Source organism: Anomaloglossus baeobatrachus, chromosome 11, assembly GCF_048569485.1.
Source record: "Anomaloglossus baeobatrachus isolate aAnoBae1 chromosome 11, aAnoBae1.hap1, whole genome shotgun sequence".
Classification (NCBI taxonomy): domain Eukaryota; kingdom Metazoa; phylum Chordata; class Amphibia; order Anura; family Aromobatidae; genus Anomaloglossus; species Anomaloglossus baeobatrachus.
This window is the reverse complement of record NC_134363.1, coordinates 39,434,480-39,461,425: the sequence shown is the minus strand read 5'-3', so window position 1 is coordinate 39,461,425 and position 26,946 is coordinate 39,434,480. Positions and strand designations below refer to the sequence as shown.

Here is a 26,946-nt window from a genome sequence, read left to right as displayed (position 1 = left end):
CACAAGTACGAGAGTGGACATCCAGGTTTACACAACCTTCGTGATACATACCCTCCACCATGTTACAGCCTTTAAAGGTTTAGTAGACCTTTGTTATTTTTGTGATATTTGAGTGTCCTTTTATTTGGAAGCAGATAGAATGGGGTCTCAATCCAGAGACCTCCACCAAATGCTCAAATCTCACCACTGAGAAGTGTGTAGCTCAGGAGACAGGAGCACCTGTCTAGAATGGGGTCTAAATCCTGAGACCCCCTCCGAATCTTCAAATCTTACCCCTGAGAATTATGTGGCTCAGGAGACAGGAACAACTGCTTGAACATGTACATGGAGCAGAGTATGGATACCATGATGACCTGGACGCGGGTCCTGCAAATATTTTTGGTTCAACTTTATTTGAAACTCATGAAGAAGTTCTAGAAAGTATTTTAATGAAATAAGTATTGAGCACGTCACCAATTTTCTAAGTAAATATATTTCTAAAATTGCAATTGACATGAATTTCCCACCAGATGTCGGTAACAACCCATCGGATCCACACAGACAAAGAAATGAAACCCTAGATCTCCATATCTTAAGTTATGTGTAATAATGAGAAATGACACAGGGAAATAGTATTGAATACACTTCCTGAAATGTATTTAATACTTTGTCCAAAAACCTTGGGTTGGCGAAGCTTCAAGACACCGCCTGTATGGAGAAACTTGTTGCTTGCGTTGCTCAGGTGGGATTTTGGCCCATTCTTCCACACAAACACTCTTCACATCCTGCAGGTCCCGTCTCCTTCTATGATCTCTGAGCTTTAGTGCTTCCATATATTTTCTATTGGATTCAGCTCTGGTGATCGGCTCGGCCATTCTAGCAGCTTTATTTTCTTTCTTTGGCTGTGTTTGGGATCATTGTCTTGCTGAAATGTCCTTTTATCCTCCTCTTCCTAGTAGATGCAGCAGATTATTATCAAGTACATTTGTCCTTTCGTCCTTCCTTCAATCAGATGAAGTTTGCCGATGCTGATAAACAGCCCCAAACCATGATGTTCCCACCTCCTGCCATCCCTGTTGTTATGATGTTTTTTGGGGGTGATAAGTAGTGCTTTTTGGCCTCTAAAAATGGGGTTTGTAGTGCCATTCAAAGAATTCAATTTTGATTTCACCTGACCTGACTAAATTCTCTTAGTATTTCACAGGCTTGTCTAATTGTTGCTGAGCAAACTTTAAATATGCTTGAACATGCTATTGTTTAGCAATGAATTCTTGCCTAGTGAGCGTGCATACAGGATCATGCATACAGGAGCGTGCATACAGGATCATGCATACAGGAGCGTGCATACAGGATCATGCATACAGGAGCGTGCATACAGGATCATGCATACAGGAGCGTGCATACAGGATCATGCATACAGGAGCGTGCAAACAGGCCATGGAGGGTTAGTGCATTACTTATTTTTTTAAAAAAATAAAAAATTGCACCTGCTGCTTCCAGGTCTCTCTGTAGTTTTCCACAGGTGGTTCTTTGCTCTTGGACAACTCTTCTGATAATACTTTTACTCCTCTGTCTGAAATCTTGTGGGGAGCTCCTTGTCATGGCCAGTTATTGGTGACATTATGTTCTTGCCTTCAGTAGTTTAGAAATTCTTCTTTAACCAATGCCATCAGTATTTTTTGCAACAATATGGTTGCAAAGGTATCGAGACAGCTCACTGGTTTTACCAATCATGAGATGTTTCTTGTGTGCCACCTTAGTAACGAAACATCTTTTTTTAGACCATCAGTTGAACCAAGCTGATATTATTTTTCACTAAGTAGCAGGATTGCTTTCTAATTACTGATAGATTTCAGTATTCATGACTTTACATGGCTTTTGCACTACTCTTCATGTGTTCAATACTTTTCCCTTGTGTCATTTCTCATTATTACACATCACTTAATTCATGGACATCTATGGTTTGATTTATTTGCCTGTGTGGATTGGATGAGTTGTTACCGACATCTGGTGAAAATTTCATGTCAATATCACAATTAGGCTACGTTTACATGTCAAGTAAGCATCTGTTAGATCCAGCAGCAATCCTAGGGCAAAAAAGTTATGCACACGCAAATCCGTTGGATTTTTTTTAACATTGGAGTCTGTAGAAAACGGATCTGTTAGGCTACTTTCACGCATCAGTTTTTTTCCATCAGGCACCATCCGGAAAAAAAACGTATAAATCAGATCCGGCGCCGGATCCGTTTTTTCCCCATTGATTTGTATTAGCGCCGGATTGTGCCTGATAGCATTGCGTTGCATCCGGCTTTTGCCACATCCGGCGTTATTGGCTAATGCGGCGGCCGGATGGAATGTCTCTTGTAACGTTTTTTTGTCTCTGACAAAAAACCGGATCGTGCTAGATCCGGCGCGATTCGTCGTGATTTACAATGGAAGGCTATAGACGCCGTAATGCGACAAAAAACGGATGCTGCCGGTCTATTTTTAAACTGCGCATGCTACAATTCATTGGGGAAAAAAAAAAAACAAATCCAGCAAAAAAAACGGACGTAACGGATGCAAAAATGGATGCTCCGGATCCGTTTTTTGATGGATCCGGTATACCGGATCCGTCAAAAAAAAGGATCCGGTGCATCCGTTTTTTCATATTCTGCGCCGGAACCGTTGCATCAGGCATAAGCCGGATTGTGCCTGATGCTAAAAAACTGATGTGTGAAAGTAGCCTAAAGGCCGCTTTACACGCTGCGATATCGGTACCGATATCGCTAGCGTGGGTACCCGCCCCCATCTGTTGTGCGACACGGGCAAATCGCTGCCCGTGCCGCACAACATCGCCCAGACCCGTCACACTACTTACCTGCCCGGCGACGTCGCTGTGACCGGCGAACCGCCTCCTTTCTAAGGGGGCGGTTCGTTAAGCGTCACAGCGACGTCACAGCAGCGTCACTGAACTGCCGCCCAATAGAAGCGGAGGGGCGGAGATGAGCGGGACGTAACATCCCGCCCACCTCCTTCCTTCCGCATTGCGGCCGGGACGCAGGTAAGGAGAGCTTCCTCGTTCCTGCGGTGTCACACATAGCGATGTGTGCTGCCGCAGGAACGAGGAACAACTTCGTTACTGCTGCAGTAATGATATTTGAGAATGGACCCCCATGTCACCGATGAGCGATTTTGCACGTTTTTGTGATGATGCAAAATCGCTCATAGGTGTCACACGCAGCAACATCGCTAATGCGGCCGGATGTGCGTCACCAATTCCGTGACCCCAACGACTTCGCATTGCGATATCGTAGTGTGTAAAGCCCCCTTAAGGCTACTATTGATTGTTATTACTCTTCCATTTGAAGCTGATCCAGTAAGCAAAAAAATGGATCCTTTACAAATTAAAGAAAAATGGATGGCTAAATATCAATCCGCTATCGGATCCATTTTCCATAGACTCCAATGTTAAAAAAAAATCCCAGATCCGACTGAAATCAATTATTTAAACATGGCCAAAAATGCTGGATCCGCTCTAATGGATGATTACTGGACATGTGAACTTAGCCTTTGGCCCCCCATACACATCCATGTTTTTGGTACATGTGTCCGTTTCCGCACGTACCGGAGACACGGACACATGGAAAGCCATTAAATGCAATGGGTTTGGTCACACCTCTGTGTTTTCGCATGGACCTTGTAGAGCACTCGCGTGTCCGTGCACTCCACACTGCGACATGTTCGTTTCTGGCCAGCAGCACGGATGTCACGCGGACTGCACACTGATGTGATCCGTGTGACGTCAGTGTGACACGTATCGGAAGACAACCAAGTCATAGAAAAAAGAGGCTTATTATAATTACATGTCTTCGGCGCTGCTGTTTCCGGCGCTGTCCTTGCTTTTCGGGTACTGCTCATTATGCCTCATGAATATTCACTGCAATAACTGCGGACCCGGAAGCAAGTGTGACAGCAGTGATGGAGATAGGTAAGTATACAAGTTCATGCTGTCCATGTGGTATCTGATGTCACACTGATGTGATCCATGTGACATCAGTATGATACATATCAGACGACAACCAAGTCACTGAAAAAAGAGGCTTTTTATACTTACCTGTCTCCGGCGCTGCTCTTGCTTCTTGGTCCCATTCATTATACCTCATGAATATTCACTGCACTGACTGAAGACCTGGAAGCAAGTGTGACAGCAGCGCCAGAGATAGGTAAGTAAACAAGATCATGCTGTCTGTGTAGTATCCAATGTCACACTGATGTGATCCATGTGACATCAGTGTGACATGTACCGGATGACAAACAAGTCACTGAAAAAAAGAAGCTTTTTATACTTACCTGTCTCTGGTGCTGCTCTTGCTTCCGGGTCCCGTTCATTATGCCTCATGAATATTCACTGCACTGACTGCGGACCCAGAAGCAAGTGTGACAGCAGCGCCGGAGATAGGTGAGTAAAGAAGGCCATGCTGTTTGTGTAGAATCCGATGTCACACTGATGTGATCCATGTCACATCAGTGTGACATGTACCCAAAGACAACCAAGTCATTGAAAAAAAGAAGCTTTTTCTACTTACATATCTCTGGTGCTGCTCTTACTTCTGGGTCCCGCTCATTATACCTCATGAATATTCCCTACACTGATTGCGGACCCAGAAGCAAGTGTGACATCAGTACCAGAGATAGGTGAGTAAACAAGGTCATGCTGTCCGTGTAGTATGCGATGTCACACTAATGTGATCCATGTGACATCAGTATGATACGTATCAGAGGACAAACAAGTCACTGAAAAAAGAGGCTTTTTATACTTACCTGTCTCCGGCACTGCTCTTGCTTCCGGGTCCCGCTCATTATGCCTCATGAATATTCACTGCACTGACTGCGAACCCAGAAACAATTGTGAGAGCAGCGCCGGAGACAGGTAAGTATACAAGGTCATGCTGTTCGTCTGCTATCCGGATGTCACAATGACAGCACACGACACACGGATGGCACACGGAGAACACACACGATGACACACAGATAGCACACGGAATACACATACAGTGACTCACAGATGGCCAACGGAACTCCACAAGGGACCGTGCAAAACGTTCGTGTTTTGCACGGACATGTTAAGGGGGCCTTATTAAAATAGTTACATAGAAAATTGGTGACGTGTTCAATACTTATTTCACCGGTTACGTACAAAAAAAACATTTTATTGGCATAAACCGTAATACATCTAATCAGCGGAGACTGGATTTAGACATCATAAGAAGCGGGGCACCGGAGATGTAATTTGCATTGAATCTAAACAATTGGATTGAAATGTGCCCCTAGAGTACTTGAAGGGTTTATATATGCAAATCTCAGATATCATACACAATTAGTTTCATGTCAGTCAAGTGAACACATACAAATAGGAATCCACGAGGGGGTTTCACTGCGCGGCAGAAAAACAGCCTTACGTGTGGATACAGATCCCTCAGTGTCATGTGGTTAGGAATGACATTGGAAGATGAAGGTTGTCTCGTAGGCACATTAATGTAGATTGTGCAAATGTTTTAGGCACATGTAGAAGAAATGCTGAAAAATACGAAAAATGATTCCAAAAATAGAAGAGTTAATAGATTATTTTAGCACTTAAAAAGAGTTAATGAATAACATGAAAAATCTAAATAAAATCAATATTTGGTGCGATCCCCACCAGAGTCTGCTCCTACGACTTCTGCTTTCATCACCAGGCGCCACCGTATTTCCACCATGGGCAATGCTGGTGAAAGTGGAGAAGTCGGCGCCAGTGACTCTGGTGAGCGCAGGCTCTGCTCATCCAGTAGGCTGGGTTTCCCTGAGACCTGCAGTACCACTGGCTGACTGTAGGTGGCGTGTGTCTTCCAGCTGAAGTTACCACCATTTAGCTACAGCCAATGGGAAAGCACCACACCCTTCTAATTCCCCTTCTCGTCTGCTGGTCGCCGCCAGATATAGTCTTGTAGTATACTGCTTGTTTCTGGTTCGCACCCTGCTCCTGAACTTCTGTACCCCATGTTTTGACCTCTGCCTGATTTCCTGACTACCCTCCTGCTTGCCGTGTTTTGTACTTTGCTGCCATCTCCGGTTTTGATCTCTGTCTGATTTCCTGACTACCCTCCTGCTTGCCGTATTTTATACTTTGCTGCCATCCCTGGTTTTGACCTCTGCCTGATTTCCTGACTACCCTCCTGCTTGCCGTGTTTTGTACTTTGCTGCCATCTCCGGTTTTGATCTCTGTCTGATTTCCTGACTACCCTCCTGCTTGCCGTATTTTATACTTTGCTGCCATCCCTGGTTTTGACCTCTGCCTGATTTCCTGACTACCCTCCTGCTTGCCGTGTTTTGTACTTTGCTGCCATCTCCGGTTTTGATCTCTGTCTGATTTCCTGACTACCCTCCTGCTTACCGTGTTTTGTACTTTGCTGCCATCTCCGGTTTTGACCTCTGCCTGATTTTCTGACTACCCTCCTGCTTGCCATGTTTTGTACTTTGCTGCCATCTCTGGTTTTGACCTCTGCCTATATTCCTGACTACACTCCTGCCTACTGTGATTTGTACCTCGCTGCCATCTCCGGTTTTGATCTCTGCCTGATTTCCTGACCACCCTCCTTCCTGCCGATTTTGTCCCTTTTTGTACCTCCTGGTTTGGACCCTGCCTGACGACTACTCTTTCCTGGATTGCAGCCTTCCATAGGCAGCGATCTCCTGGACCTTGTTGTAACTCCAGATCACCGGACAGGGGTTAAAGGGTTTTAGAGTTCTTGGGATCCTGCTGAGTGGGCACCTAGCCTCTAGTCTGTCCTTGACAGCCATCCTGAGTCTGTGATCCCGGGCAGATGTCACAGACACTACCATGAGGGCTTCTCCCTAATGGCTTGCAGCTATTACATCACACAGTATAGTAAAGTCAATGATGAGAGATTATTATGACCTGTATAAAAGCTGAGGCAGGAAATGCAGCGGCCATTTTAGAATGATTGTGAATAGTGAGAGTATGTCAAAGCTCACATCTCAGTGATATAAATAAGAAGATTAAGCCTTAAAACATTGGATAAATACCCCAGACAGTAATGTTTTGTACAACAGTAGCAGTATATTAGTTTGTGAATAATACAGTGATTCATTTATAGGGGGATCAAACAATGGAAATGAAGGAAGGGTTTAGCTCCTGTGCTGCCACAATGTCCAAATGGTATAAGGTAGCATATTATTTTTTTGGTCACAGTCATCAAGACATCTTCATCAGGACATTCATATACACAATTTGTGCAATTTTATTTCCAGCTTCACTTTGATTTATATGGGGAGAAAGAGATAAGAGCGGTGCTAGTAGCAGTGCAAGTAACAGTGCCAGACTTCATATAACTGGCATCTGTCTTACTGCATTTCGATTTCAATTGCACATTGTTTTCTCCATTCTTAATGCACTAAGAAGCAAAAGCAAGACAGCGCAATATTAGAAAACAATTAAACTCACTATAAGTTAGTGTGCTTGCTTGTCACAAGCTGGATTCTGTTACCGACAAATATTTCACATTTTGAGTTCAGAGCATCTGCTGCCATTTTTTGGCACCCTAGTTCCTATGCTTTTGTGCACAGTAGAGCCATTTAGGTGTGGTTCTTTGGCCACAATTTTTCCACTTCTCCAAATAATATACGAGCGCAGTTGGTCCCAGTAGTTTCTGTTAGTTCTGAACTGATGGCACTGCTGGACAGCTTTCAGTTTGGTAGGGATTTTAGGATGATGCATCTTTCATCTGCTGCACTAAGTTTCCTTGGCCGACAACTATTTCTAATCTGAGGTCATCAACCTAGCCCATTTTTTGGTACTTCTTTAAGAGCTTGAACAGCACATCCAATCTGCTTTTTAGTCTTTGCCTGGAAGAGACATTAATGATGCAGTATAACTACCTTGTGTCTTGTTTCTGAGCTCAGTCTTGCCACAGCATAGTTTTAAGCCTTATACACAGCTGTTTTAACCAACATATGAAAATAATCATTACTGTCACCTGTTTGGTTTAATTGGTTACTCACAAATCTGAATCTAATCCTACAAAATCCCCTACTTTGCATTTATTTTGTTAATTGATTAAAATAAAAAATACAAATATGTGGTATCAGAAAAGTCCAATCTATAAAAACAACCTGGTCGGTGAACACCAAACCAAAAAATTCAAGAACACCAAAGTTTTGGTGTTTTGGTCTCGGCAATATCAGAAAAAAATACTGTAACTATCGATCAAAATGTCATATATATCCCAAAATGGTATCAGTAAAAACAATGCTTCGCCACACAAAAAAATAACCAGTCACATGACTCCAAAAATGAAAACATTCTGAGTCTTGGAAAATAGAGACACAACCCCCAAAATGTATTTTTTGCAAACTTCACATTTTTTTTCACCACTAAAATAATTTAAAAAACTGGACATGTTTCTCACTGTCTCACTGTAATCGTACTGATGGGGAGAATCTTATTTCATGGACCTTTTTAACAAAAAATGTATACAAGTAAACAAAATTCCCAAACAACAAACATGTTCCTGGAAAAATGCTCAACTTCCCCTTTGACGTCCATTATACTCGGATACACTAGTCGCGCCCATCCAAGCCTCCCAACTGCTCATTACGAGTACTGAGAACCCGTGCATGGTAGTGCCCATTGATTACTAGTTACGAGTACTGAGCACCCAAGCATGGTAGTGCCCGCTCATCATTAGTTACGAGTACCGAGCACCCGAGCATGGTAGTGCCCGCTCATCACTAGTTACCAGTACTGAGCACCCGAGCATGGTAGTGCCCACTCATCACTAGTTACGAGTACTGAGCACCCGAGCATAGTAGTGCCCGCTCATCACTAGTTACAAGTACAGAGCACCTGAGCATGGTAGTGCCCGCTCATCACTAGTTACGAGTACTGAGCACCCGAGCATGGTAGTGCCCACTCATCACTAGTTACCAGTACTGAGCACCTGAGCATGGTAGTGCCTGCTCATCACTAGTTACCAGTACTGAGCACCCGAGCATGGTAGTGCCTGCTCATCACTAGTTACTAGTACTGAGCACCCGAGCATAGTAGTGCCCGCTCATCACTAGTTATGAGTACTGAGCACCTGAGCATGGTAGTGCCCGCTCATCACTAGTTACGAGTACTGAGCACCCAAGCATGGTAGTGCCCACTCATCACTAGTTACGAGTACTGAGTACCCGAGCATGGTAGTGCCCGCTCATCACTAGTTACCAGTACTGAGCACCCGAGCATGGTAGTGCCCGCTCATCACTAGTTACGAGTACTGAGCACCTGAGAATGGTAGTGCCCGCTCATCACTAGTTATGAGTACTGAGCACCTGAGCATGGTAGTGCCCGCTCATCACTAGTTACGAGTACAGAGCACCCGAGCATGGTAGTGCCCGCTCATCACTAGTTACGAGTACTGAGCACCTGAGCATGGTAGTGCCCGCTCATCACTAGTTACGAGTACTGAGCACCTGAGAATGGTAGTGCCCGCTCATCACTAGTTATGAGTACAGAACACCCAAGCATGGTAGTGCCCGCTCATCACTAGTTACGAGTACTGAGCACCTGAGCATGGTAGTGCCCGCTCATCACTAGTTACAAGTACAGAGCACCCGAGCATGGTAGTGCCCGCTCATCACTAGTTACCAGTACTGAGCACCAGTGCATGGTAGTGCCCGCTCATCACTAGTTACGAGTACTGAGCACCCGAGCATGGTAGTGCCCGCTCATCACTAGTTACGAGTACTAAGCACCTGAGTATGGTAGTGCCCGCTCATCACTAGTTACGAGTACAGAGCACCCGAGCATGGTAGTGCCTGCTCATCACTAGTTACGAGTACTGAGCACCCGAGAATGGTAGTGCCCGCTCATCACTAGTTACGAGTACAGTGCACCTGAGCATGGTAGTGCCCGCTCATTACTAGTTACGAGTACAGAGCACCCGAGCATGGTAGTGCCCGCTCATCACTAGTTACGAGTACAGAGCACCCGAGCATGGTAGTGCTCGCTCATCACTAGTTACGAGTACAGAGCACCCGAGCATGGTAGTGCTCGCTCATCACTAGTTACGAGTACTGAGCACCCGAGCATGGTAGTGCCCGCTCATCACTAGTTACGAGTACTAAGCACCTGAGCATGGTAGTGCCCGCTCATCACTAGTTGCGAGTACAGAGCACCCGAGCATGGTAGTGCCTGCTCATCACTAGTTACGAGTACTGAGCACCCGAGCATGGTAGTGCTCGCTCATCACTAGTTACGAGTACAGAGCACCCGAGCATGGTAGTGCCCGCTCATCACTAGTTACCAGTACTGAGCACCCGAGCATGGTAGTGCTCGCTCATCACTAGTTACAAGTACTGAGTTCCGAGACATCTTAATGCTCCCTCATCACTAATTGTAGAAAACGATCTAGAAAGCAGAAAGATATGGTCTGTTCTTGCATTTAGCTCATAAATGGCTGGAAACAACTGTAGCAAAAACCTTCATTGTGAAAAGTGGGATTTTCATGAAATCCCCAAAAAAATCCAATTAAAGAACAACTCATCATTCATTTTCTACTCACTCGGCATTAGCCGATAACAAAGAACAATAGCTTATATTTAACCACATTGTGTCCTTTTTTTATTAGAAAGCAGTTCTAATTAGCAGCAGACAGATACTCGCGCTGCCAGAAAGTGTATACAAATGTCTTTTATTACATCTCCCAGCTGACAGGCAAATTCCAGTATTCCTTACTGCAAGAAAATAATGAGATGAAATATTAATAGTCATTTCGAGACTAATACATGAGACATTCAGCTTGAGAAGGCAACAAATAAGATCATGAGGCACTTACTGTTTATATATCATGGCTGAAATGTATCGAGACTCAAGTGTTATAAAGGAAATCAATTCTATAATATTTTGTAAATATAAATTGTTGGTGACACAAAGCCACCCAAATTCATCAGTGCTTTTTAGGTTGGAGATTCCACCAAAGTCCCAGATTCATTAATGGCTTTAAGGTTGGAGATTCCACCAAAATCCTACATTCATCCATGATTTTTAGGTTGGAGATTCCACCAAAGTCCCAGATTCATCAATGGCTTTAAGGTTGGAGATTCCACCAAAATCCTACATTCATCAATGGTTTTTAGGTTGGAGATTCCACCAAAGTCCCAAATTCATCCATGATTTTTAGGTTGGACCCACCAAAGTCCTACATTCATCAATGGTTTTTAAGTTGGAGATTCTATCAAAGTCCCACATTCATCAATGATTTTTAGGTTGGAGATTCCACTAAAGTCCCAAATTCATCCATGATTTTTAGGTTGGACCCACCAAAGTCCCACATTCATCAATGGTTCTTAGGTTGGAGATTCCATCAAAGTCCCACATTCATCAATGGTTTTTAAGTTGGAGTTTCGACCTCAGTCCCACAGTCATCCATAATTTTTAGGTTGGAGATTCCACAAAAGTCCCACATTCACCAAGTCTTGAACTAGTAGTTTCAACCAATGTCCTAAACAAGTAGATGTACTGAATGTTGATACCATGGTCCACCAATATCATGAACAAAGAAGTTTGTTCTATGTCTTGTTTGAGTAAATTCCACCAATGTCCCGAACAAAATGGTTTAATCAAAGTCTTTTACTGGTAGATTCCACTATTGTCTTGATCAAAATGGTTTTGTCAATGTCCTCTACTCATGAATCCCATCAATGTCCCGAACAATATGGTTTCATCAATTTCTTTAATTAATAGATTCCACCAAAGTCCCACATTCATCAATTGTTTTAAGTTGGAGATTCCAACAAAGTCCCACAGTCATCCATAATTTTTAGGTTGGAGATTCCACAAAAGTCCCACATTCACCAAGTCTTGAACTAGTAGTTTCAACCAATGTCCTAAACAAGTAGATGTACTGAATGTTGATACCATGGTCCACCAATATCATGAACAAAGAAGTTTGTTCTATGTCTTGTTTGAGTAAATTCTACCAATGTCCTGAACAAAATTGTTTAATCAAGGTCTTTTACTGGTAGATTCCACAAGCGTCTTGATCAATATGGTTTTGTCAATGTCCTTTGCTCATGAATCCCATCAGTGTCCCGAACTTCTTTAACTAATAGATTCCACCAAAGTCCCAAATTCATCAATGGTTTTTAGGTTGGAGATTTCACCAAAAATCCCACATTCATCAATGGTTTTTAGGTTGGAATTTCCACCTCAGTCCCAGATTCATCAATGGTTTTTAGGTTGGGAATTCCACCAAAGTCCCAGATTCATCAATGGTTTTTAGGTTGGAGATTCCACCTCAGTCCCACAGTCATCCATGATTTTTAGGTTGGAGATTCTACAAAAGTCCCACATTCACCAAGTCTTGAACTAGTAGTTTCCGCCAATGTCCAAAACGAGTAGCTGTACTGAAATGTTGATACCAGGGTCCACCAATATCATGAACAAAGAAGTTTGTTCTATGTCTTGTTTGAGTAAATTCCACCAATGTCCCGAACAAAATGGTTTAATCAAAGTCTTTTACTGGTAGATTCCACTATTGTCTTGATCAAAATGGTTTTGTCAATGTCCTCTACTCATGAATCCCATCAATGTCCCGAACAATACGGTTTCATCAATTTCTTTAACTAATAGATTCCACCAAAAGTCTCACATTCATCAATGGATTTTAGGTTGGAGATTCCACTAAAGTCTCAAATTCATCAATGGTTTTTAGGTTTGAGATTTCATCAAGGTCCCATCCCACATTCATCAATAGTATTTAGGTTGGAGATTCCATCAAAGTCCCACATTCATTCATAAATGGTTTTTAGGTTGGGAATTCCATCAAAGTCTCACATTCATCAATTGTTTTTAGGTTGGAGTTTCCACCTCAGTCCCACAGTCATCAATTGTTTTAAGTTGGAGATTCCAACAAAGTCCCACATTCATCAATATTTTCTAGGCTGGAGATTCCACCAAAGTCCTACAGTCATCAATGGTTTTCACGTTGGGAATTCCACCAAAGTCCCAGATTCATGAATGGTGGAAACTCCAACCTAAAAACCACTCATGAATGTGGGACTTTGGTGGAATTTCCAACCTAAGAACCAAAGTCCAACATTCATCAGTGGTTTTTAGATTGGAGTTTCCACCTCAGTCCCACAGTCATCAATGGTTTTTAGGTTGGATATTCCACAAAAGTCCCACATTCACCAAGTCTTGAACTAGTAGCTTCAACCAATGTCCTAAACAAGTAGATGTACTGAATGTTGATACCATGGTCCATCAATATCATGAACAACGAAGTTTGTTCTGTGTCTTGTTTGAGTAAATTCCACCAATGTCCTGAACAAAATTGTTTAATCAAAGTCTTTTACTGGTAGATTCCACCAGTTTGTTGATCAGTATGGTTTTGTCAATGTCATTTACTCATGAATCCCATCAATGTCCCGAACTTCTTTAACTAATAGATTCCACCAAAGTCCCACATTCATTAATGGATTTTAGGTTGGAGATTTCACCAAAGTCCCACATTCATCAATGGTTTTTAGGTTGGAGATTCTACCAAAGTCCCACATTCATCAATGGATTTTAGGTTGGAGATTTCACCAAAGTCCCACATTCATCAATGGTTTTTAAGATTGGGAATTCCACCAAAGTCCCAGATTCTTGAATGGTTTTTAGGTTGGAGATTCCAACAAAGTCCCACATTCATCAATAGTTTTTAGGTTGGAGTTTCCACCTCAGTCCCACAGTCATCCATGATATTTAGGTTGGAGATTCCACAAAAGTCCCACATTCACCAAGTCTTGAACTAGTAGTTTCCACCAATGTCCTAAACGAGTAGGTGTACTGATTGTTGATACCAGGGTCCACCAATATCATGAACAAAGAAGTTTGTTCTATGTCTTGTTTGAGTAAATTCCACCAATGTCCCGAACAAAATGGTTTAATCAAAGTCTTTTACTGGTAGATTCCACTATTGTCTTGATCAAAATGGTTTTGTCAATGTCCTCTACTCATGAATCCCATCAATGTCCCGAACAATACGGTTTCATCAATTTCTTTAACTAATAGATTCCACCAAAAGTCTCACATTCATCAATGGATTTTAGGTTGGAGATTCCACTAAAGTCTCAAATTCATCAATGGTTTTTAGGTTTGAGATTTCATCAAGGTCCCATCCCACATTCATCAATAGTATTTAGGTTGGAGATTCCATCAAAGTCCCACATTCATTCATAAATGGTTTTTAGGTTGGGAATTCCATCAAAGTCTCACATTCATCAATTGTTTTTAGGTTGGAGTTTCCACCTCAGTCCCACAGTCATCCATGGTATTTAGGTTGGAGATTCCATAAAAGTCCCACATTCACCAAGTCTTAAACTAGTAGTTTCAAACAATATCCTAAACAAGTAGATGTACTGAATGTTGATACCATGGTCCACCAATATCATGAACAACGAAGTTTGTTCTGTGTCTTGATCCTGTCCTGATCAAAATTGTTTAATCAAGGTCTTTTACTGGTAGATTCCACAAGCGTCTTGATCAATATGGTTTAGTCAATGTCCTTTGCTCATGAATTCCATCAGTGTCCCGAACTTCTTTAACTAATAGATTCCACCAAAGTCCCACATTCAGGAATGATTTTTAGATTGGAGATTCCACCAAAGTCCCACATTCATCAATGGTATTTAGGTTGGAGATCCCACTAAAGTCCCACATTTATCAATAGTTTTTAGGTTGGGAATTCCACCAAAGTCCCACATTCATCAATGGTTTTTAGGTTGGAGATTCCACCAAGGTCCGACATTCATTGGTGGAATCTCCATCTTGAAAACCATTAAAGTCATGATCAAAATATTTACCTTAATTGTTTGATTCCACCAATATTCTAAACAGAATGGTGTAATTTATGAGTAAAGCAAATTGACAAAATCAGTGTCCTAAGTGTTATGCTGGCAGGGTGAGCAGGGGATACAGCGGACCCACTGGGCCACAGCAGACAGAAAATCCAGAGAGGTTTGACTGCAGAGTCACATCTAGTTTTCACCAGAGCCTCTAATGGTTGAGGGTATTACGCTGCAAGTGTGAGACCGGGACCACTCGGGAAGACTGGTGCTGTGATGGCTGGTCCAAGGGGTATGGGAGAGACAATCTCTGATGATTGGTAACATTGGCAGGAGGAGCCGAGGTTTTGACCGTCTTGGACGGGCAGCTGTGTCGCCCTGGGCAAGCCAGGGGTCACAGGTCACAACACCACCACACCCCACACCCCAGGTAGGCACACCTAAGCTGAACCAAAAATCCTTGTTGCCTTCCTCCAGAGGCTGATGATTCACACCAGGGGGTGGGCCAGGCGGTTGGCTCCGCCCACCAAGGAGATCACAGCTCTGGAGGCAGGAAGTACCAGGCAGATAAGCCCGGGAAGGGCAAGGGTAAACAACGGAGTTGAGTGAGGAGCAGATAAGAGAAGTGAAAGTGGAGGAAAGAAGAGTAGTAAAGGAGGAAAGCAAGAAGTGGTGACAGAGCAGAGAGTGTGCCAAGCCTGAGAGCCCAGCTTTGTGTAGGGCCAGAACAGCAAGGTCAGCGACGGCGGTGACTGTCCGGAGGGGGACCGTTTGGAAGTTCCTGGAAGGACCCCGTTGGCTGTGTGCCCGGTGGTCTGGAGCAGTGTTCCGAAGGACAGTCAGCACCAGGGCAGGGGCCTCTCGGACCCCGGCAAGGCTAGGAGTCGCCAAATTTGCCGAATCCGTCAGTGAAGGGTTACGTAGATTCCCCCAACAACCAAGTCCTGATTGAAGGCAACAGCCCAACCCGTACAACAGAGGCACCGCCACCACCAGGGCACCAGTCTCTGAGGGCCAGCGCCTGCGGGCAAAGTGTAGTGCTCCTCCGGCCCAGCTTGAAGCCGGGGAGCGGGTTACCGGTGGGGACCCATCGCAACCATCCGTACATACAGGTGCAGGGAAGAGAGACATCACCGTCACCTGCCGGGGAAGCAAAGCAGCCGTCTGTGGGACCGTCCTACCAGCCGTTTGGTTTACCGTACAAACTGTGTCACGTCTCAGGCTGAGTGAGTACCACAGTGCCGCAAGGCACAGCGCTGTCCCCGCGTCCCTGCGCCCACCAAGCTCTGCACCTCCCAAGCCATCACCGGGCCCCGGGATCACCAACCCCTACCCACGGAGGGGCAACACAACACCTGGCTGCTCCCCATCACCATCCCCGGGATCCCCGCATTAAGCAGCGGTGGTGCTACACATCACCACAACCGTGGGTGGCGTCACGGACATTATCCCAACATCCCAAACCCCCCTTTCACTCATGGGCGAGGAGTGCCGCTCGAGGAAAACCCCCGGGATCCGGCCTACGGCTCGAGCCACCACTGAGCAGCCGGACCCGAGCAGAAGGGGTGAGCGCGGTGTGCTGACACCCTCCTCCCCGCCCGCGACACAGCCAGTGAGGGTAATTGCGGCAGTTTGACAGCTTGTAGCAACAGCAGCATACTGAAACACAGACACAGATCAGCAGCAGAATACAGCAGCAGAGACAGCAGCAACAGTGCTATAGGACCTGAGAACTGACAACATATCAGACTCATTGCCCAGGCACCCCCCTTAAGGGAAAGGTGCCTTAAGTACCTGCAACCTCTCAGCTGATCTGAGAGGCACTTTCAGGTTAGGGTACGCTGTCCCTTAAAGAAAAGAGATGTGGCCACACGCAAACCCTTTGGGCAGAACCAGGAAGCCTGTGAGGTGCACATAGGCGCTAAGAGACAGCAGCAAGGACCGGTCCACCGCAGGACTGCCGGGCAGGAGAGGGAGCTGACATCCTCACTGAGGAAGGGGGCAGGACAGTGTGGGGATGCCGGTATGGGTGTTACACTAGGCAATATGGTTTTATCAATGTCCTATATTGGTAGAGTCCACCAAAGTCATGGTTTAATCATTGTTTTAGGTTGGCAAATTCCATCAAAGACCTGATCAAAATATTTTATCAATGTCCTTTATTGGTAGAATCCACCAATATCGTAAACAAAGTAGTGGCCTTTATGAGTAAAGCACATAGACAAAACCAGTGTCCTGAGCAATATGGTTTTATCAATGTCCTAAATTGGTAGATTCCACCAAAGTCCTAGTTTCATCAATGTCTTAAGGCTGCTTTACACCAGACAATCTATCGTGCGATAGATCGTCGGGGTCACGGTTTTTGTGACGCACATCAGGCATCGCTGGCGATGCCGGCCTGTGTGACACCTCCTAGCGACGCAGTATCGCTCACAAATCGTGAGTCGTGTACTGCTCGCTAGGTTCCATAATAGCGTTTAATTTAGTTGTTCATCGTTTCCATCGTAGCACACGCCGCTCCGTGTGACACCCCGGGAACGATGAACAGCAGCTCACCTACGTCACGCGGCCGCCGCCGGCTATGTGAAGGAAGGAAGTGGGCGGGATGTTTACGTCCCGCTCATCTCCGCCCCTCCGCTTCCATTGGCCGGCAGCCGTGTTACGTCGCTGTGACGCCGAACGTCCCTCCCACTCCAGGAAGTGGATGTTTGCCGCCCACAGCGTGGTCGCACGAGAGGTAAGTACGTGTGACGGGGGTTACTGACTTTGTGCAACATGGGCAGCGATTTGCCCGTGACGCAAAAAGGATGGGGGCGGGTACGATCGATTGTGAAATTGCACAATCGGTCGTACCGTGTAAAGCAGCCTTTACATTTTCAGATTCCATCAAAGACCTGAAAAAAAAAAGTTTTCATCAATATCTTTTATTGGTAGATGCCACCAATGTGCTAAACAAAATGGTTTTGTGAATGTCATTTAATCATAAATTCTACCAATGTCCTGAGAAATATGGTTTTATGAATGTCCTAAACTGGTAGATAGTATACCTATACTTGGTCACTTTTGGACATGGTGCTTAGCTTTGGGACATGACATCATACATTTTGGTAGCTCCTTTTATTAAAATGTATCTTTAATACCAGTGAAAGCCAGTGGAATACATTAAAACAACACGATTTCCACTTTCTGACCAAATATATGATGTTTTTGCATTTTTGGTGTTTTTTTGCAATAAATTATAATCCTTCGAAAATTTTTCCTGAAAAAGTACCACTCTTATCCACAGGTTATGTCTGGAATTGCAGTTCAGTGTTTCATTTATTTAACCATTCATTCTAATCTCATTGAACAAAAAATGAAATAAAAAAAACATTCTCAAATCATTTAGCCAAAAATATAGTATTTTTGGATCTTTTTTTGTAGACCTTGGGTTTTATAGCTGTTACATTCGTTCACGTCTTTATTAGTTATTTAAAAAATGAAAAATATCAGTTTTATTCTGCGTGGATTTTGCTCCATAGAATTAGAATATCTGAAAAAAGACGACGGAATGTAAACAAATTACTTTTGAACTTTTCCTGTATTCCTCCCTCCGAGATGAGAATGGTCAGTAATAAAATAATAAATTGCGTCCGCCTTGTTTGTTCTTCTGGCGCTCTGAGGGTCTATAGACTAAAGTACAAGTCAGATGTAACATGGGGAGGCAGCAAACCGATGCCGGGCTTTTATCTGACAGTCTCATATCGAGCCGGTGAGTTTTTCCCCCTGGAGATTTTCCCACTTATCTGTCACGGTGAGGGGAGATGCCGTCAGGACAGATTAGCTAAGATCATAGCTGTCACCTGTGCTTATCGGCCCGGCTGCCTGGTCTGGACATGTTAAAATTGAGTTGAGGTGCACTAAAAATAGCGAGGATATTTATTAAATCTCTTCTAGTTCCGTACAAATACTAGACGGGTTTTCAAAATTCCATATCGTGATTTGGAAAAAAAAAATGGAATTTTTTTAGAATTTTTTTTAAATATCATGGGGAATAGTCATTTCACTCAATAGTCGTAAAAATTAGGGCAAGTTTCATAAGAAACCCCTTCGCAACATCCGCCATACATGTACGGTGCTCCAAGTTCCCATCCCGTAAAATGGAAGATGCAAACGTACGTCTCAAGTAGACCTGGTATTCTTAAATGTAAAGGCTAATGATGAGATCATTTGAGCTTTAAAGGGATTTTTTTTCTGAAAACAGATTAATAAAAATAAATTATAAAAAAAGATACCTGTCATGACTGTAGCTTGGCTCTGATGGGATTTTGTCAGGTGGGAGTGGTCTGCTCGGTTGTGCTTCATTCCAGGACTCACACCATTTTATTATGGTGGGGACTCCTCCGGAACGCCGGCAGTAATAGTTCCTGCTCTGCAGCATCCGAAATTGGTTCTTGTGAATTAAGCCCTGAATTGTCCCGCTACCCAGCTGTCCTCTCCCTCACCCCCGTTTCCCTTGAACTGTTTGTCTGCCCTGTCTCCCAGACCCTGGTCCCTTTCTGTGTCTCGGTCCTTTCCCCCTCCTTTGCACTTACTTGCTCTCCCATCCTCTGATCTCGCTAACGTTTCCTGACCACAGCTCTGCTTCCCCTTTTTGGCTTCTGACATGACCTCTTGGCTACTGACCCTGTAACGCCTGCCTGGATCCACAGACTCAGACAGTCTGTAATGGACAGGCTAGAGGGAAGCCACTCAACAAGCAGGACCCCTAGAACCCTGAAACCCTTTAACCCCTATACAGGGATTTGGATTACACAGGGTCCCAGAGATCACTACCTGTGGAAGGCTGCAATCCGATTAGAGTAGTAGTCAGTCAGGGTTGAACCGGGAAATGCAAAACAGGGACAGAATCACGCAGGCAAGGATGTAATCAGAAAACAAACCAGAGGTCAAATCCGGATCGGGCAGTGAAGTACAAATACGGCAAGCAGGAGGGTAGTCAGGAAACAAGCAGAAGTCAGAACAGCAGAATCACTAAACAGAACAGGGTGAGACAGGAACCAGGAATACAGAACTATCTCTGTCAGTGGTCAGCAGACAGGAGGGGAAATAACAGGGGTGTGGTTTATTCCCATTGGTTGTAGCTGAATGATGGTAACCAGTTGGAAGACACACGCCACCTACAGTCAGCCAGTGGTACTGAAGATCCCAAGGAAACCCAGCCTAGTGGATGAGCGGAGTCTGCGTCCACCAGCTGGCATTGACTCCTCTCCCATCACCATCACCAGCACTATCCACAACAGGAACACGGCGTCGCCTGGTGATTTGTAGTAGAAGGCGCTGGAGCAGACTCCGATGGGGACGTAATAGACCCTTATGGTTCCACCCGTTTATGGCTTGCTTACTCCCCTGTTCCGATGTGACTTACTGGTTAAGACTTAGGTTTGCTGACTACCCTTTCTCTGGTACTCGTGCCCCCTTGTGGCCTTTAGACTAACTGTTCTTTGGAGTTCATTCTACAATCTGCTTCTGCAACCCCTGGTGGAAGCCTGACAACACCTTACCAGTCTCCACCTCTAAGTTCTGACTCTTCCTGGCCTCCAAGTCTCTGTACTTCCTGCTCTAGTGATGTCATCTTAACACAGACATGAGACTACTAGTCCATCCAATCACTGGTTGTAGTTGCAATGTGATGTCATCATTGGAATAGGAAGTACACAGATCGTCTAGGGAGTGGAAGGCATAAAATGGGTAGAATTGCCGGATTGGTAAATCGGTAAGCAGAATATGGTTTATTTTATTACGTTACATCACGCTAAACTGTTTTCTAAATAATTTTTTCCTGGTAGGACAAAAACATTTGCCCTTAAGGTGAACATTTGCCCTTGAGGTGGACCCCCCCAAGGCTTCACTGTGGCTTCAAGTGATAAAGAGCCACAGTGATCTGCAGGATTCGTGGTATGTTGGATGCCACTGTAGGTGAACTGACCACAGCCAAAAAGTGTACAAAGCCTTAAAAAGATTTACAGTTCTGTTGGGTGGGACAACATGATCGAAAAAAAAGAAAAATATAGGCACAGTAATACAGAGGAAATAATACTTTCCACTTTTCTTTTTTACTTCTAGATACAGTACATTGCCCAGGCCTATGACGCAGCAGTTATCCAGTCCTGACTTTTCAGGTCATGTGGATGAAAAACCGGAGCAGGCCACCAGTATCGGTCAGATTAAGCCGGAGTTATATAAGCAGCGGTCGGCTGACGCAGAGATGAAGAAGCTGGAGGCAACCAGCTGTGGACGCATTAGCTTCATCCTCCGCTATGCCTACAACACAGAACAACTGGTTGTAAAGATATTAAAAGCTCTAGACCTACCAGCAAAGGACGCCAACGGGTTTTCAGATCCTTACGTGAAGATGTATCTACTGCCTGACCGAAAGAAAAAGTTCCAGACTAAAGTTCACCGCAAGACTCTTAACCCGATCTTTAACGAGACATTCCATTTTAATGTGCCCTTTAACGATCTCCAGAACCGTAAATTACACTTCAGCATCTATGACTTTGACAGATTCTCCCGACATGACCTCATTGGACAGGTGGTGTTGGATAACTTGCTGGATTTCTCAAATCCTACAGAAGAAACCCCCATCTGGAGAGACATCTTGGAAGCCAGTTCCGTAAGTCTTTAAAAATATTATGTGATAATGGGAGATCTCAATATTTTTTGTAAAAAATGAGCTTAAAATGAAATGCATTCCGATAGTTCTACAACATTATTATTATTATTTCTCTAGATTGAAAACCTATTATTTTGCTTCTTTTTTTCATCAAACTTTTCTAAAATCTGTAATTTGTAGTCAATGGCTTAAACCCCTGTAGCTACCGGTCACACCGGCAGTGTCCACCAGGATCGGAAGTGATGACATCTTGGCCTGTGATTGGCTATATCAAGAGGGGACTGGAACAGACCATCACATGACTGTTGAAGAGGGGTTAATAGAAGGGGTTTCCACACTTCAAGGGGAAGCCTTTTTATTTCAATGGGCACTGTAATATTTTGGACAGGTTTTAGCATTATTGATCTTTAGGAGCACACTGTTCTCCTACCTTCTGGCTTCCTGCTTGCCAGAGGATGATGCGCTCCTGAAGATTGACAGTTCAGGCAGGCGGAATGGCTGAGCCATTGGCCAAAACTATGCAATCTCTGATGATGCCCAACAAACCAGATTTGTCTCTCCTGTATTGGTGAAGCTCTAGGCAGCTTTGTCTCTGTTGCATTGGTGAAGCTCTAGGCAGCTTTGTCACTTCTGCATTGGCGAAGCTCTAGGCAGCTTTGTCTCTTCTGCATTGGTGAAGCTCTAGGCAGCTTTGTCTCAGCTGCATTGGCGAAGCTCAAGGCAGCTTTGTCTCTGCTGCACTTGCGAAGCTCTAGGCAGCTTTGTCTCTGCTGCTTTGGCGAAGCTCTAGGCAGCTTTGTTTCTGCTGCATTGGCAAAGCTGTAGGCAGCTTTGTCTCTGCTGCATTGGCAAAGCTCTAGGCAGCTTTGTCTCTGCTGCATTGGCGAAGCTCTAGGCAGCTTTGTCTCTGCTGCATTGGTGAAGCTCTAGGCAGCTTTGTCTGTGCTGCACTGGTAAAGCTCTAGGCAGCTTTGTCTTTGCTGCATTGGCAGAGCTCTAGGCAGCTTTGTCTCTGCTGCACTGGTAAAGCTCTAGGCAGCTTTGTCTTTGCTGCATTGGCAGAGCTCTAGGCAGCTTTGTCTCTGCTGCACTGGCGAAGCTCTAGGCAGCTTTGTCTCTGCTACATTGGCGAAGCTCTAGGGCACTTACGCTGGCTCGATCCAACAACCTTGCTATCTTCAAGTGTATACTACTTGCCTAACCTTGGCAACAATCTTCCTTTCTTTTTCATAAGCACTTTACAATTTTACACATTTGATAATATGCAATAACACCTTACATTTTTATCTATAGGGGTCACAGAGGGGTGTTTTATGACTTCTCTGTGGGCTCATTTGCAGATTATAGCTGATTTTATACCTTATTAATCATATATTGAAAAATCCACTCTTCTTATGTGTCTCCCTTCCATCGATATGCCTGATCACATGCACCTGATTGTCTCTTGCTCAGACCTTTTCTTATTTTACATTTTATCATATCATAAGAGACCTCACATTTCTGTGTGAAAAAATTATTGAACATGTCACCAAATTTCCAAGTAAATATTTTTCTAAATGTGCTGTTGACATGAATTTCTCACCAGATGTCGGTAACAACCCATCCAATCCACACAGACAAAGATATCAAACCATTCAGGTCCATAAATTTAGTCATGTGTAATAATGAGGAATGACTCAGGGAAAAAGTATTCAACACATGAAGAGAGGTGCAAAAAGCCATGGCAAGTCATGACACCAGCTGAAATCTATCGTAATTAGAAAGCAATCCTGCCACTTAGTGAAAAATAATAGCTGGTTCAACTGATGACCTATTAAAAAGGTGTTTCATTACCAAGATGTCACACAAGAAACATCTCATGATGGGTAAACCAGTGAGCTGTTTCAAGACCTTTGCCAACCTAATGTTGTAAAACATACTGATGGCATTGGTTACTGAAGAATTTCTAAATATATGTAAGGATATGGTGTGATTCCTTTGCCTGTGTGGATGGAAGGGTCGTTACCTAAATGTGATCTATGAGACGTTTTAGAGTCCGGTGCCCAGATATACAATCTTTTCTTCTCCTCTTTTTTAACGTCATCCTTTTCAGTGGATGCATTCTAATCAATTTTCTCATCAAAATAACCTATATTGGAAGCCAGTTGCTCCTCATAGGCACCAGGAACCAGGAGTGACTACTACCTCACTATTTTCTATAGCCACTCACCTGGTGCTGCCCAAGTTCTCAAGAACATTACACATAGTATGGATTTCAGAGAACAGATGCTATATTATTTCCCTTCGTCCTCATTTGGAATTACATGAATTGCTTTAGAGAAGATATCAGCATTACAACAGTGGCAACAAAAACAGTGGCCATGAGAAAAGAGGCTACTAAGGACCACTTCAATGCATGGACATTGCTCCATTTAGGGTTGGGTAAATTGATGACTTTCCATAATTTGATTCTCCTATATGGGTTATTTTATGTGCAGAAGATCTGATATATATCACTTCTATCTGTCCTTTCATTTCTTACAAATCAAGGAAAAGGGCCCAGTACTGACTGTGTCAAGGGCCCATTCCTGACTCTGACAAGGGTTAATTCCTGCCTAGTATGGAGCTAGAAGAATTTTATTTGTACCCCAGATTGTATTATTGGATGAATAGTTAAAATTACTTTTTTATAAATACTCCCTATAGCAATGACAGTGTAAAGTTAGTATCAAGGAAACGGGCCCATTCCTATCTCTTTTAAGGGCCCATTCCTTACTGGTATGGAGCTTGATGAATTTTGATTGCACCCCAGATTTTATTATAGGGTGAATAGTTAAAATTACTTTTTGGCAAATGCTTCCTATAGCAATAACAGTGTAAAGTTAGTATCAAGGAAAAGGGCCCATTCCTGACTTTGTCAATTGCCCATTCCTGACTGGTATGGAGGTTGATGAATTTCAGTTGTACCCCAGATTGTATTATTGGGCGAATTGTTCAAATTACTTTTTTTTTTTAGAAATGCTCCCTATATAGCAATGATAGTGTAAAGTTAGTATCAAGGGAAAAAGTCCATTCCTGACTCTGTCAAGGGCCCATTCCTGATTGGTATGTAGTTTGATGAATTTTTATTGCACCCAGATTTTATTATAGGGTGAATAGTTAAAATTACTTTTTGGCAAATGCTTCCTATAGCAATAACAGTGTAAAGTTAGTATCAAGGAAAAGGGCCCATTCCTGACTTTGCCAATTGCCCATTCCTGAATGGTATGGAGGTTGATTAATTTCAGTTGTACCCCAGATTGTATTATTGGGGAATAGCTAAAATTACTTTTTTGGAAATGCTCCCTATAGCAATGACAGTGTAAAGTTAGCATCAAGGAAAAGGGCCCATTCCTTACTGGTATAGAGCTTGAGGAATTTTGATTGTACACCAGATTGTATTATTGGGCGAATAGTTCAATTTACTTTTTTTTAGAAATGCTCCCTATAGCAATGAAAGTGTAAAGTTAGTATCAAGGAAAAGGGTCCATTCCTGAATTTGTTAAGGGCCAATTCCTGACTCTGTCAATTGCCCATTCCTGACTGGTATGGAGGTTGATGAATTTCAGTTGTACCCCAGATTGTATTATTGGGGAATAGCTAAAATTACTTTTTTGGAAATGCTCACTATAGCAATGACAGTGTAAAGTTAGCATCAAGGAAAAAGGCCCATTCCTGACTCTGTTAAGGGCCTATTCCTGATTGGTATGGAGCTTGGTGATTTTTTTATTGCACCCCAGATTGTATTATTGGGTGAATAGTTAAAATTACTTTTTGGGAAATGCTCCCTATAGCAATGACAGTGTAAAGTTAGTATCAAGGAAAAGGGCCCATTCCTGAATTTGTTAAGGGCCAATTCCTGACTCTGTCAATTGCCCATTCCTGACTGGTATGGATGTTGATGAATTTCAGTTGTACCCTAGATTGTATTATTGGGGAATAGCTAAAATTACTTTTTTTGGAAATGCTCACTATAGCAATGACAGTGTAAAGTTAGCATCAAGGAAAAAGGCCCATTCCTGACTCTGTTATGGGCCCATTCCTGATTGGTATGGAGCTTGATGATGTTTTATTGCACCCCAGATTGTATTATTGGGTGAATAGTTAAAATTATATTTTGGGAAATGCTAGATATAGCAATGACAGCATGAAGTTAATATAAATTTTGGGATACCATGGAGGGAATCTTTTGCTCGGACCCTTTTATAGCCATTGAAGAGTGGCAACAACTCTAGCTGATTGTATTCTGTGGTTTACTACTATTATCACTCAGACTGACAAAACCTCCATGAGTTGTCATTTCTCCTATATCTTTTATATGGAGGGTATGCGTCCTCCTTCCCTGCACACCTTCTCCCGTCCTTACAAATTGTTTCTGTAGTAAAGCTCAGGGGGTTAGTGGCTGTTGCATCAATCAAGACACTATTGAATTTCTCTATTCTGCTGGTAATGTGTCAATTAACGACGGGCAACTCAGCAGGAATAATTCTGTTACAGTGGATTTAATGATGTTCTTCCAGAGAATATTTTCAGAACTCCCCATGTAACACTTCATCGTTGAATTTATTCTATTTTCTAATTGTTTCGTATTAGCAAATCTTATCAGACTGACGCCAGATATTCCTAGGACTCTTTGCATTATGTGGCGTGTTATATTACATGAGAACCTGTGAGATTACAATAGTTTACACAACTCGAGAGCGTACCTGTCATGTCACCCAAAACCTGAAGAAAAGCCTGACGTATTGCCTTCATCATCCACATAGAAGGTTACAACTGCTTTTGGTGCACTTACCAATCTAATATGCCCAATATAGTTTACAGATTTTCAGCTGGATCTAATAGCGAATGACCTGTCTGCATCACATGATGTTGAGATTTCACAATACCTCGGTTGTCCTAAACCTCCTATGACATATGGACATCATAAAAGTGGTCCACAGCTCCAAACCCTATTTCGTAAGCCAGAAAAGAGAGCCATTCTGGTGTATTTGAGTCATCTATGTAATGCATACAGCATGGATAATAGTATGTGCCCCCTCCACATCACAACTACAAGAGCTGACCTAAATACATAAACATAAATATAAGGCTGGTTCCCCCTCTACAGATACTGTGTATCAGCTTCAGTTCTTTTGAGAAGGTCTACAAGATTTTGAAGGCATCTGTGGATACTTTTCCCCTTCATCCAGAAGATCGTTTCGGAGGTCAAACGCTGATGTTGGGGAGAGACCAAGCTCACAATCACCGTTCTAGTTCAAAACAAAAGGGATACATGATGTTGAGGTCTGTGCTTTGTGCATCCGGTCATGTTCTTTCATTTCAAACTCTACTAGCCATAAAGATCCTGATTTTACCAGAGGAGGTCTGGACTCTTAAGTTGTGAAGTTCTCAAAGCGGTGGGGACTTTTCTGCACTCTGCTCCTCAGCACTCGGCCCAC

General features: G+C 43.4%; 1 protein-coding gene across 4 annotated transcripts in view; it reads left to right on the top strand.

Annotated features, from left to right (window-relative positions):
- The window catches only part of SYT3 (synaptotagmin 3), a 260,592-nt gene that overhangs the window by 170,020 nt on the left and 63,626 nt on the right, over window positions 1-26,946 (top strand). For all 4 annotated transcript variants that reach the window (XM_075328966.1, XM_075328965.1, XM_075328967.1 and 1 more), the window contains exon 5: window positions 20,938-21,487. In XM_075328966.1, coding sequence (XP_075185081.1) covers window positions 20,938-21,487 — 550 coding nt within the window. The remainder of the gene's footprint in view (window positions 1-20,937; window positions 21,488-26,946) is intronic.